This window comes from Perissodus microlepis, chromosome 6 (assembly GCF_051167445.1).
Source record: "Perissodus microlepis isolate ML-2025 ecotype Zambia chromosome 6, ASM5116744v1, whole genome shotgun sequence".
Lineage (NCBI taxonomy): Eukaryota > Metazoa > Chordata > Actinopteri > Cichliformes > Cichlidae > Perissodus > Perissodus microlepis.
The window spans coordinates 25,437,502-25,451,217 of NC_140466.1; the positions used below are offsets into that span (position 1 = coordinate 25,437,502).

General features: G+C 42.3%; 1 protein-coding gene across 11 annotated transcripts in view; it reads right to left on the bottom strand.

Moving 5' to 3' along the window:
• The window catches only part of lrba (LPS-responsive vesicle trafficking, beach and anchor containing), a 175,428-nt gene that overhangs the window by 14,480 nt on the left and 147,232 nt on the right, over positions 1–13,716 (bottom strand). For 7 of the 11 annotated variants that reach the window (XM_084931650.1, XM_084931657.1, XM_084931656.1 and 4 more), the window contains 3 exons: positions 8,215–8,382; positions 2,798–2,887; positions 490–682 (listed from right to left, as the gene is read on the bottom strand). In XM_084931650.1, coding sequence (XP_084787776.1) covers positions 490–682; positions 2,798–2,887; positions 8,215–8,382 — 451 coding nt within the window. The remainder of the gene's footprint in view (positions 1–489; positions 683–2,797; positions 2,888–8,214; positions 8,383–13,716) is intronic. The other 4 variants (XM_084931659.1, XM_084931658.1, XM_084931655.1 and 1 more) reach the window with 1 other exon arrangement.

Below are 13,716 nucleotides of genomic sequence, written 5' to 3' on the forward strand. Positions count from 1 at the left end.
ACTACTTCCAAGCAGGAAAAATTGCCCAATATGGCCAGCCTGTGGTATGCATGGATGATGTCTAATTCCAGTGAAATCTGATCAGTGTTCATCCTCATAAACTTAGATATCAAATTTAACATTTCTTCTAGGGCAGGATGGACGTTGAGTAAATAAGGTTTTGTGTAGTAAGCGGCTGATGTATGGAGGTGGACGTGGGACCTAATGCTGGCTGCTACATGTGTCACATTTGATACTGCTATCTAGTAGACACAGTCAACTGTCTCCCAAATCAACGTCCATCCTACAGAGACGAGGCAGGTTGATCTTCTGATAAATTAGAAGCTAACGTATGGAGGAGAAATGAACAGAAGCAGCATGAAAATAATTATGTGAAAGCAAACTCAGTTCAATAACAAGGATCGTTTCTGTCTGCCTGAGATTTTATTTTTAGTCATCGCTTCAGGTCATTCGTTTCAATGCACGTGTTCGTGGCTTCAAGTCTCTCACCTGTCAGGCCCTGCCACTTGTTGACCGCAAAGAGGCGGTTGGCGGTGACAGTGATGATGGCAGGTGACGTCAGACCTGCCCGGGTGTTGGCCGCTACGTGTGTCACAGGAGAGTTGGATGGGAACTTCAGTACCATGATAACATCCTGCTGCATCTGCTCCGTAAACATCAGAGGCGTCTGCAGGAGAAGATACTGTTCAGGGCCCCGGGACAGACGACACGATGAAGGGGAGAGACGGGGAAATAGCCGAGGTGTGGCGCGACGGACGAAGAGCGAAACGCAAAGATGAAGGAAGCAGTTGGTGAAAACGGGGAGGAAAAGAAAAACACAGGGAGACGGAGGAAAGAAGGCCAGAGAGAACGTTAGGAGGCTTGGGGAGGATAGTGGTAAGCAGCAGCTAAGCAGCACAAAAAAGCTAGCAAAGAGTTCAGAAGAAGGCAAGAGTCTGCATTTGAAACAACGCTACAGTAAATGAGGAGAGAATCTCAGAACAACATTTAAGTTTTAACAGAGAAACTGGAGCAACCAAAACAAATGTCTGTTGATTAATATTTCCCCTTCAGTGTGCACAGTAATGATATTATACATCATATATTAGACATTTTATAGAAGAAGGCAAAGACGCCATAGATTTCACAGGCTGACTACAGTCTGATGTCCAGTTTGTATTTGTGTTCTAAATTTTTCTTTTAAATGAGGAAGACTGAGCAGATGTAAAAGAAGAATTATTGTAAGAAAACACCAGATTATTAAAAAAAGAAAAGATCCTTGTGCATGTCTGCAGGGTAGAGAAGGATTCTTAAGTAAACTGCTATACTATACAGCATCTGTGTAAATGTTTTACTTTTTTTTTTAAGATTGCAACTGATCTGCATGCTTATCAACCATTCTGATGAACATAATTCATTACATAGACTTTAAAATATATATATCTAATAAAGAAACACCAAATTTCTCTGAGTTCAGGTTGTTGTTGTTTTTTTGTTTGTTTGGCTTCATTAAAAGCCCCCAAAATATGTTGAATTTACAGTAATAATAAAAAGAATATCCTTGCAAACAAGTAACTAATTTTAAAAACTTGTACTATCAGCTGACTAACAGACTATACAAAGACAGAAAATTACAGCAACTTGCTAGGTTGCATTAGATTTATTCTTGTAAAAGCTGAACAAACGGCAGGAGAGACCATCTCTAAAACAGTCATAACAAAAAAGTAATTTCATTGACCTATCAGACTGTTTCCTCTGCTTAGACAGGCTCTACAGCCATTTATAGAGTGTTTGTACTAAGCAGCTCTAACAGAAAGCTATTTTCCTCCTTGTGTGTAAAGAAGAGGAACATCAGTGTTTAACATCAGGAACAGACCTGAGTAAATCCGGTGTGTCTGACAGCTAACCAGAAGCACTGACAGTATCATTACCACCAGCATGGGCAGATGCCGACACTCTGACAACACGCTCGCACGAAAGAGGATGGAGAGAAAGTAGAGAGCAAGATCCGTAAAAAGCAAAGAGAACAGCGTGTTCTGGAGCAATATGGAGCTGCGGGGAGGGAATTAAAGTGTTTGAAAAATGGTGCCTGAATATTATGTTTGAAAACTATGGTGTGGCGGTGTAAAAATAAAAACATTACACAGGAATTCACCCGTACAGTCGGGCGCTGGATTCAAAGCAATCGTCTGCGTTGGTGTCTGTGTGTGCACGCGCACGCTGGGTGGTGGTCTACAGCCAGCTGTCAGCACCACAGGGACACCGCGCTAATAGGGACTCGTGGGGCCTCGGTCCATCACAGGCAGGCATGCTGACTAAACTCCTTGGCCCTTAAAGGGCCGTCACATCAAAACTTCCATTTGTTGTTCTCTTTCGCTGATCATCTTTTTTTTTTTTTTTCCAGCTCAGGTGGAAAATCTGGCTCAGACCCAGGTTTCCAGCACAAAGCTGTGCTTTTCTCCAGAAATCTCTTTCTAAACGCACATGCACACAAATGTTTATGATCTCTCCCTTTCACACACACCTCACTAATGATGAGTGAGGGGATGCTTTCAAAACCAAGGCTATTTTCCCACAGTGGTAGATGGAGAAAGCGGACACAAGGTAAAGGAAACATGAAAAGAGGAAAATTAAACAGAACAGTTCGGGGGGTAGAAAGGTTTTTGCCGAGTGCTGACCAGAAATCAAAGACAAGAACTGGACAGGTAGAAGAACTGATGATCAGCTGGTTTCTGACCCACCAGAGCTTAACCTGGAGAATTAAAAGATACTGGAGTATATGCATTCATTTTTGAGATGATTGTCAGTGTCTACTCACCACTTGCATGGCCGAGCTTCGGGGCGGGTGTGGCTCGATTAGCAACTGGCAGGGGGTTTGTCCGAAACTCCTAATCTGAGACTCCACAGCCTGAGTGGGGAGGAATAAAAACACAGAAATAAAGAGAGATGTTAGGGGTTTTCCCTCTCACTCAAACTATTCTTTGATAATTGTGCCCTGCGATCTATTTCAATGAAACAATAACGGCTCAGTTTCTAAGTGAAAAATGGTTATATTCCACTCCACTGTGTGTGAAGGTCATATTATTATCTGATAAATGCTACAACAATCTAAGATTAATGTCTAAAAGAAAACAAAACAAAGAGGAATACAAAAGCTCATAGAGCTAGGGAAAAATGCTTGCACTTGTGCTCAAGCACACATGGACACGGTCTACATATAAACACACTTTTTCACAGTCTGACACTCACTCTCTCTCGCACACACATTTACACACAAACACCAATTTCTCCTCCGCAACCACACAGAATCAGAGGAGGGCTGGGCAGGCGGGCTTGTAGGCTTGGTTAGGTGGTGTTAATGAAGAGGTATAGGACCATAAATGTCACAGCAGACGCCGGCTGAGCAGCCTCTGGACATCATCACACAGCTCACTGTCAGGCCAGCTAGCACAAAGTGGGAACACGCCCACAGCACGGTATGGATAGATGAGGCTACGCCAAAGTGCTGCAACACATTTGCCCACGATACCGTTCTGTAGGTTGAAAAAAGCCAAACATTTTAATTATTGTTACATTTATTAGCCTTGTTATTAACCAAATTATTGCTTAAACGTATAATAATGTCCCCTCCCCAAGAGTTATCGCCACAGACGTTTACTGAACAACAAGGAGAAAACCTCGGGAAATTTCAGAAAATGGAACCAGCAAATGCTGCTTCATGCACGACTATAGGAAGATGGTTAAAACTGTAGATGGCGCATTTGTGTTAATTAATCTTATTAAGGGTGTCACAAGTGCAAAGCAAGTGCCTCATTTTGAAAAGCAATCACAGCCAGATAACACACGCAAGCATTCAAAATTTGCATGTGCACAAAATCCTCTTAAAAAACAAAAACAGAAAATGATGCAATTCAGTCTCAGCAGACAATAGTAAGCAAAAGCAGTCCTGTGAGACAAATTCGGTGTGATGGATAGTTTGTAACAGGGACAGGCAGAGGGAAAATGACCAACACAAAATTGTGACAGACCCGTCAGTATGTTGGTGTGCTCTGTGACTGGCTGTGTAGGAGTGACAGCTTGTGTGTGTAGGCTGAGACGTTTGAGTCGACTTGGCGCAGCCTGAGAATGAGCTCATGGTTGAGGCCTGCATATGGTATTTCCATGAGAAAAAAACCCCAAAAAAGTTGGGAAATGAGTCTGCTCATACCCATTGTCTGAAACTAACCAGAAACCAGAGAGGCGCGGGGAAGTAGTGATTGTAACTGTCTATTACAAGGTTTCATCAGCCTCTTTAAGACCAAGAATCCAGCAACAAAAGCTCTACATCATGTTACTTTTAAGAAGCAATAAAATCTCAGGTTTCCTTCTTTTTTAGTCTACTTTTATACATTTACATCTGAATAAGAAGAAAATTTACTCCAAAGCCTTTGAATAAGATGGTAATAATCCAACGCTAGCTCATAAAATCCTTCGGCACAAACGCATGAGCAGTACTTCTTATGGGAGGCTAATTAAAATAGAAAAGAATTCATGTATTTATTCATAAATTGCATGACAATGGTTGTGCTTGTTCAGCAGACTGGAAGGGACAGTGTCCGTGTTAGAACAAGTGTCTGCGGTTTTGTGTTCAGGCCACAAGTGCATTTTCTACATGTGTGCAAGCATGCCAGATGTAAAAGGCGATGCTCCTGTTATGCAGTGATGTGTGATGTGCATTTATTAGCACTGGTCTGTAAGACTGGATTTAAAGGTCCGTCACAGTAAACTGATCAACACTGTGTAACACTATCATGACATTTCCCACCTCATCCACAGTTAGCCTCTTGGTGGGAGGACATGTGACATAACCGCATTATTCAAGGTCAAAATGCTGCCCATCTCTTTGACTACACAGGAAAGCATTTTGCGTAAGCTCAAAGCCACTCAACCTATCTTCATTAAGTGCGTATTTGACATTTATGAGGCTGTGGAAGGCTGGAAAGTGGCTGAGTCTAGGTCAGCATGTCCTATCCTGTATGCCAATGCAATGCTCAGGTGATTATATGAGGGGCCTTCCACAAGGCCAATCTCTTTTGGGAGCATTGGCCCGTGTCTGATGAAGGTTTTCTGTATTCTATACATTTAAATGGCCGAGACGCCCTCGGCTCAGATGTCTCAGCCTGTCCTTTGATTTACTCAGTCGCTTGACAAGATAGATCTCCATGTAAAACATGCTGCTTTATGCAAATCAACCCCCTCCTCCAAGGGAAAGAAAAAAAAGCCCAATAGTTTTGTATTTCTCACAAGCAGGAAACTGGACAGATTGTATCATGGGTTTAAAATACTGAGACAACTCCATGCAGAGGAGGTCACATTGTCCAGTGAAAATAAACCAGCAGGTTTTATGCTTAGTGAGTGACTTTGGCTTACTGTCGAAGCAGGTTGACTCACGTGGGCATATATTTCCCGTCTTCTGCCGAATTACGCAAACGGCAAACAACTCAAGCGGGGCTCTGTGTTTTGTCGCTCGTGTGAGAGGTGGTGGGATTTTCCATAATCACATGCGAAAGAGGGGAAGCCCTGTACAACGATGAGAAGGCTACACAGGGCGCGTTTCTCTTTATACACCAAGAGGCAACACAGATGTGCATGCAAGCCATCTATGTGCACACGCGCACACACAGATGAAATTTGGGGTGGGAGAGGGGAGGCAGGAGGTAGTGCAGGAAGTAATCATGGTTTTGAAAAACACAGCACTGGTCTCCACAGCACTCACTAATCTGTGCTGAGATATTCCAAACTTTCTCCCGGAACAGAAAAGCACACATAAACACACAACCGTGTGCATTTATGCTGATGAGCACACATAAATATACAAAGGTATACACATACCAATGAATGAATGTATACATATGCATGCATATGTAGAAACACATCAAGGTATGATCCACACAAATCTTGTGCGCGTGTATTTGTGTGTGGGCTACAGGGAGAGTTAGCCTCTGTGACGCAGCATGGCAGGAATACAGAAATCAGCGAAGCAAAAATACAGAACCCTCCAGCCCGGTCTACTGCATTTTCCCACCTAAATATACACACACAAAAACGTACACGCACACACATCTGTGAACCGCCCCCCCGACACTGAGCAGCCCCGGGGCCTGTCCTAATGCGGGCTAGTCTGGCCGAGACCACAGCTCAGACTGAAACAGTTGTCACTCAGTAATGGCATACTCTAGGGACACTTTCAGACCCCAAACCCTCAGTCCCAAAGCTCCTGCAGCCCAGCCATGACGAGCCCCAGGCCTGGAACTGTGTTTCCACCTTCTGCACAGACAGGGCACGTTTCCTTCCGCACAAACACAGTTGAAGGAGAGCCTTGGATTAGCTCACTGGGGTAATGCTTGTTTGGTTTATTTAACTAATTAAAGTGCTCAGGCTCAGGCAGTTTTCTCCCAGCAAACTGCAATCAAAGCATCAGCGAGAGAGCCCGCGAGGACGAAACAACAAGAAACTTTTTTTCCCCCCTCCTCAAGGCAGGCTAACTTTACAGCATTACAGATATGATGACTACTGACTTTTAACATGAGCTTCTGTACTACGCTGCCACTGTAGTCTTTCAAAACATCAATTAATAATAAAATAATAATTTTAATTAAACGACACCAATATTCATGACTACACCCTGTATTTTCCAGACATTTCACACAAAATTTTGACCCAGTGCACCAATACAGAATACTTCAAGCTATTTTAAATACCATCCAGAGACAAACTTTAGAGACAGTTACACTAATTTGTTTATAGTAAAATGCTAAATGTGGTACCAAAGCCACAGACAAATAAAAACCTCATTCAGAAGCATACAAATCCTAAGTATGCATCCTTAAAGTCAGCAGTCGAAGATGCTTTTTCAATGCCACTCAAATCACAAGCACCTCCCTCTGAGGCCTCTGTGTGTGTATGTTGGTAGATTATCAATCCCATTGTCACTGGAACAGCTTGGCAGAAATAGTGGAGGCACCAGTGATCCAATTTTCTGCTCTGTGTGTGTGTGCGTGTGTTAAACAGAAGAATGGGTAATGGGCTGAGAGTGGAAATGACCGGTGAACCCAGATAATGAATCTGCATGTCTGTGTATGTGTGTATGTGTGTGAGAGAGAGAGTGAATAAAGGCCAAAGCACATCTGGATGGGAATTGGGGTGAATGAGGTGATAAATCAAGGATCTACCCCTGGTGCCTGCGATGCTCCAGTCACTGAGCATGAAGGGCAGCAGTATAGTGGAGGCAAAGGGTGTTTGCCTGCTTAGTGTGTTCTGAACTTATCACTATTTATACGTTAGCACCATGGTGAGTCTCTCTTAAAAGTGAAAACGTGGCCTTTTCTTGACTGTTCTGTTCTTGTATTTAGGTGGGGCACGAAACAAACAAACAACGACAAAACTGTGAAGATGATCTGTTTGAACTTTAACTGAGATCCGCCTGCTCATTTTGTTTGCCCTTGTGTTGGAGTTTTCTGTATGGATGTTTCCAGATCTCAGAAGTTGCCTACAAACAGCCACAACAACCAGTAATAAACACGAATAATCACTTAAAAGAAAGCCAACGCCTGGTTACTTTACTCCGGAGAGAAAAGAAATAGAATATGCGCCCCTCTTGGCACTAAAATGCAGATGTCAAAAAGGCTGATGGGAGCAGGGTCAATTGGCCCGCTGCTGGCTAGCTGCCTTTTACAGCAGATTGGTGAAGTTGTCAGGCTTGTTTGGCTGTGGGCAAGCTAGCTGTGTTTTTCTTTTCAACACTGTGTTTTGTCTGGTTGCTTTCGGGCAGGACAGTGTTGCTTGTGTGTGCAGCAGTACAAAGTGAGCGAACTGAATAATGAATGAAAGCCAAGGAGGCGGCTTAAAGGCGTTAAAGTGGAACACTTGGTGGAGTGCTTTCAAAAGGTATCACACAAAGGAAAAGGCTTCGCTCAGCAATACTGTGTGGCAGATTGTTAGCTTAGCTCTCCCATGCCACTCTACAAGCACTTTAACATGGCTAATGGCATCAAAACCTTCCTGACATACAGATGCAGAGGGTGGACATGTGCTTTTATAATATAGCCAGATTAAGCGTCCATCTGAGAGCACTGCTGCTCAGGAGTACTTACCTCTAATATGGAATTTTACTCCTTACTCAGCATGGTCTGCGAAGGCAGTTAAATCAGCTACGTGTATTAAAATGTGTGTGTGTTGATGCACGCACTGTATCACCTCTCTGAGCATGGGGTCGTTGATCGAGCTGAGGTTGACTGCGCCTTCATAGGTCAGATAATAGAAAACATTGAGGGCTCTGGCGGCTTCGGGTCCCTGCTGCTTGTAGCCGAAGATCAAATCGATCCACTGGTGAAGCTGGCAGGACACAAACTCGCTCTCCAGTGCCTTTAAAAAGAGGTGAAGACAGAGAGTTAGGTTTATCTAGGATGTCAACAGATGCAACAAAAGGCAACTCCCCTAACATCCCATTACTGAACAGCAGTTATTACTAATACCCCTCAAAGGTGAATTTCTCAGAGAAAGCGGAATATTCTTCTAATTGTTCCTCTGACGGAATCTGCCAATGATTTCTATAACGAGCAAAAAGCACAGTAAATCCATATCTGATCATAAGAGAGCATCAAGACATTAGAGGAGTCTTGTAGTTCATTAGGGAGCCATTTCAGCTTCTGTCTTTGTTCTTTTCTCTGCTGGTCGTGAGCGGATAAGAGCACCGTGTTGCTCTCCTGCAGACGTCGTCATAACGCCACAGATACAAGCCGTTTTCTCTCCTCATTAGCGGGCAAAGGAGGGAAAAAGCATTTATGGTTTCCTCATAAAAACCGGCAATTGTGTTAATTTGTGTAAAGCTGCTGGCTCACAAAAGCCCTCTAAACACAACCAAATTAGAATGAGGCAGCCCTTGATTGTCATTGCTGCCTTGTGTCACATTAATTTGTGACAAAACATTAGCCCGCGCTACACTTAAATAGCAATTTATATCATTTAAATTTTTACTGCGGAGACCAGTGCATCCCTCACTTAAATGTGACTTTCTGACAGCTCATTCTGCATCTAATTCCTCCCCACTCTGTTAATTACGACTTTCAATCAGGGAGCCGAGCACACGTCTGAAGAGGAGAGTGTGTGCGCTTTAGGTGTGATGCTGGTTTTTAACGCTGCAGCTTGACTGACTGACTGAATTTGTGATGCTGTCACGAATCTCATCATCCCAGCTGATGAGAAGCTTAACAGTGAAACTGCATTTCGGTTCCCAGAGATGAAAAAAAAAAAAAAAAAAAAGATCAATAAACAAAGATATAAAATGTTTTTATGGCTTAATGCTGCAATAATCAAACGTAAGCAAAGTCTGATCATCGTGTGTTTTCATTTGATTTAGCATTGCACACAGACTGTGTGACTGTATACATTTGTAAGCGACACATTACTGCCCCTGTATTCCCCATATGCATTATGTATGTTTTATTTAAAATGTCCCTGTATATACAGTAACTTATGAACACATAACAGTTTTAAAATGTTTATTACCCTGTGAGTAAGATGGATAACCACGGAGGCAATCAATCACAACTCAAATACAATAAATTTGTACGAATCCTTCGATGTAACAAAGAGCTTAATGGGAGTTTGACTGACTTTGTCCTTATAAATAAATCTCTGGTTTATAGCTAAGGTGTATCCAGCTACAGCAATGAGAATAAAAGTTAGAAAAAGCTAATCTGGCACAGGATATCTGATGAAATTCAAATTCCTGCTAAGTTGGTCTTTGAGGCTCAAAATGTTTCAAACAATACCCGACCCTACTTTAAAAAGTGCCGTCTCGTGCACAGCTTGTCACTGATGTAGCATTAAGTAGCATGTTCTGTAGCATTATGTGTATTTTTTTTTTTTATTATTTATTTATTATTTTCACATGCGAGAACTGTTCTGAAAGCTGCAGATTCAACAGAATTAGCAGGCAGAGGGATCTGTGGATTCCCTACTGTCTATGATCACACTCAAAAAAACAAATCTAACCGTTAGTCTTAAGATAAAACAGAACACCCCTGGTCTAGACTCCATGTCTGTCTGCCTCTCTGGCATCGCCATATTCACATTATGTCATAGGGCAGCACTTCTTATTAATGTTACATGATAAGCCAGAAAAATCCTCTTTATTCAAACTCCCTTTAATAGCAGAGGTTCAGTCGTGCGTGTATCGTGTGTGTTTGTGTGCGTGTGTGTGAGGGAGAGATCAGTTCATTATGCACTAGGATTGACCTTTGACAGGCCCTGCTCCCCTGTTTCTAAAACTAAAGCTGGGGCTGATGGGCATTTAATGTGCACCGCAATCAACTGTCATTCAGCAAAGGGAAACAAAGAGCAGCCGTGTTATTGCAGCTCCCTCTCCTGAGGCCCGCCTTTATGGAAATCATTTGCATGATCCATTTAGAGAGGGTGAAACAGAGTAAGTGAGAATTTGTGTGCGCTCTGCTGGAATTGGAAGTGTGTATCTGTTTTTGTATTTGTTTGGTCTGTCAATGTCTCCCTGACTCAAGTCTGCATGTAGGAATTTAACCTCAGCAGATTAAGCTGAGAGATTCAAAGAGTATCTACCTGCAGTAGAAAAGCCACGATCGTATCACGTCAAAGGTGTCGGATGTGTAAATTGTACGCAACAGCAGTGGTATCAGGCAGATTAGGATTCAACTACTTTAATCTGCCCCTTTATCTAAACTCGGGATTTTACATCATGAGCTGACGTCAGAGAAAACATCTTAATAGAAGAAGCTTAGGGAAAGGTGCCATTGATCAGACTCCACTGAAGTCCAATGAACAGAATGAAATCAACAACAAACTCATCCAACACTTAATAGTACAGCTATAGTACAGGGAGCCCCACACACACACACACACACACACACACAGTGGAAAAACACATGATAATTACACAAAGATCTAAATACAAAAGCAATCAAAATTTCTAAACCTCAGCACCAATAAAGCCTAAAATATTGAGTCATATTGAATTCAGTTGCAACAAATCAAATTCACAAATTCAGATCAGATTCAGATCTGCCAAAAACACAAATGCTAAACCTTCAAACTCTAGAAACCAGTCAGTGACATCATCCTTAACATTCAATCTGCGAGGCACACCATTGCATTAGGCGACACATTTCCTCACTATGATTGACATGAGCCCAGTGCTTTATTTTGTTTTGGTTTTCTTGCTCTTCCTATAAAAACTTACACTCTGAGATCGAGAAGTCCCCATCACTGACATTGCTTAACTGTGTCACATTTAACAATGACAACTACTGCCAGCTACTTCAGTTAACCTTTTTCAAAATGTCATATTGGTGACTCATTTATTCACATTTTCGGATGGGAGGAGGGGAAGTAACAGAGTAAATACAATTTTTCCCATTTGCCTTTTCACAATAATAAAATTATATATAACTCCAAAAATAGCACACAATACTATGCAGGTACTCAATAAACCTAATTTCGATTTATAACAAGAAGATTACACCTAAGGAACTCATATTTATAATCCATCAAAGAAACCTAAGTGAAGTACAGAAATTAGGCATGTTCTGATAACTCATTAACAATGTGTCATGTGAGCAGCTGTGGAGACGTTTCCACATGTGGTGCCACACTGTGGAAACAGTTGAGCAGAAGGTTGAGGCAGATAGTAGATTCCTGAGGTGGGATCTGGTGCCACTTTAGGAGAACCAGGCAGGATTATTGATGGGCCAATTAGCAGCCAGTGTGTGTGTCATCCCCATCCACAGGGGACTCTCTGATAATTAATGAATAATTTAGCATGCCTTTATGTAAATGCTGATAGGGGGTAGAAGTAACTGGAATCCCACATTCCTATTGTTACAGATTTGACAAAGTACACCTTCGAAGCACAGGGGAGGGTGGGGTGGGGGCAAGGGGGTCCCTTTTGTTGTGTGCTCTGATTTGTTTCCAACAGCAACAATAATTTGGAATATTCTCCTAAGGAGAAGAATGATACATTTACCCAAATCATTTTTCCCCATCAAAGCCGCCATGTATTCAAATGCATATAATTATATACTCTTTGTGAACTGCATGCTTATTTTGCTTGTGTTCCAGCATGCCGCGCTGTGATGTGGATTCCAATGAAAATGTATCATAATGAACAAGCCTCGTCTGCGTGCAAGGCTCGGGTTACTTTAATCCCTTCCTTTGTGAAACATCTGTAGCTGGAGTGTAGACTTTAAGGTTAGAAAGAAAACCCAAAACGCTCAAAAAGAATGACAGTTTGACTACATGTCTGTCAATATGTTACTCTTTAGAGGGACCTGTACTCTAGACTGAGGATTTAAAGACATACAATCCTAATTTAAGAAGCACCAAGTGATTGCAATTAACCAGCTGGTGGACATTAAACCGGGGTTGCTTTGAGTCCTGAGAAGCAAAACTGAGAGCGTCTGATCTCGAGTCAGTAACCAGCCCACAGCCTCATCTTGAAAAGCTTTTTCTGCTCACAGGTGGGAAATTTATTATCTTTATTTTAACCTCATGTGGGACCTCTTGTAGTGATTATCTTTGCTCTGCTTAAAAGGAAAACTGCGTGTCCATACTACAGGTTTACGCTGGGCCTATCTGTGAAGGTTCTGTGCCTCGCAGTGGTTTGCGGTTAGCTTTATGGTCTGGATTGAGCTGGATTTCACTTCAGTCTTAACGAGGTGACAGTGAACGCTTTCCTCCTTGCCTCACTGGTCCTTAAAAACCCTTTTAAGGACTTATGGAGAGCTGTCCGTAAGGATGTTAAAACATCACTTAACAAATCAATGCGCTCATTTGCATGCCAACGGTGATGCAAGTGTATGTTGCACGTGCGTGTGTCGCCGATGGTGTGGGTGTGTAATTAAAGGCACATGTTGTGTGCAGAGCCGTTGTCAGCGGCAGACTGTTTTCGTTCGTATTGATTACGGATGTATAAAACAAACACTTGTCAGATTTGGATATATTAAAATGACTGTTTCAGAACAAGCTGATTAAAAACATCCTGAAAACCACATTCAGCGTGACAGTCAAACATCGTGTTTTCACGTTTAAAAATGATGATCCAAGGACACTGAATCGGTAGTCGGGACCAAGTTTTGTTTAGTCATATTCTTTTTGGACATTTTATTAAATCAAATCATAAATCCGCCCATCAAATTTCTATTTTAGACGGCATCTCTAATGGAAACTGGCCTAGTAGTTTTACCTTAGTACAGCTTTATTATCTCACTTTTTGATTCTCTTTTCCTTCTCCAAGTTCAGCAGCCTGCTTTCCTTCTCCCCCTTCTATTTGTTCTCCCACTTACCCCTTTCTTTTCCTTCTCTACCAGTCATTTGATCCTAAGGATCAACTCCTCTGGAGTTTCCTTGCCCTGAGGTTGACAAGCACTCTGATTAAAGGGCTTATTAGCTTGCAGAAAATGAGAAGCTAATTGTCATTGTGAAGCACGCAGAGGAAGCCTGTAAACAGCTAGAAGAGAGGGGGGCCCCCCAACATAGAAAGGCGAGGGGGGCGTATGACGTAAGGAATGAGATCCTTAAAGCAGCCATGCAGCTAATGAACCATTTCCTTTATTCTCATATTCACACACACCAAGAAAAACCCAGATGGGCCGCGTGTGTTACTTTAGTCCAAAACCCCACCTCCTTTCCGGCTCAGCTAATTAGACAGGTCGCAACTGTGAGAGTTCT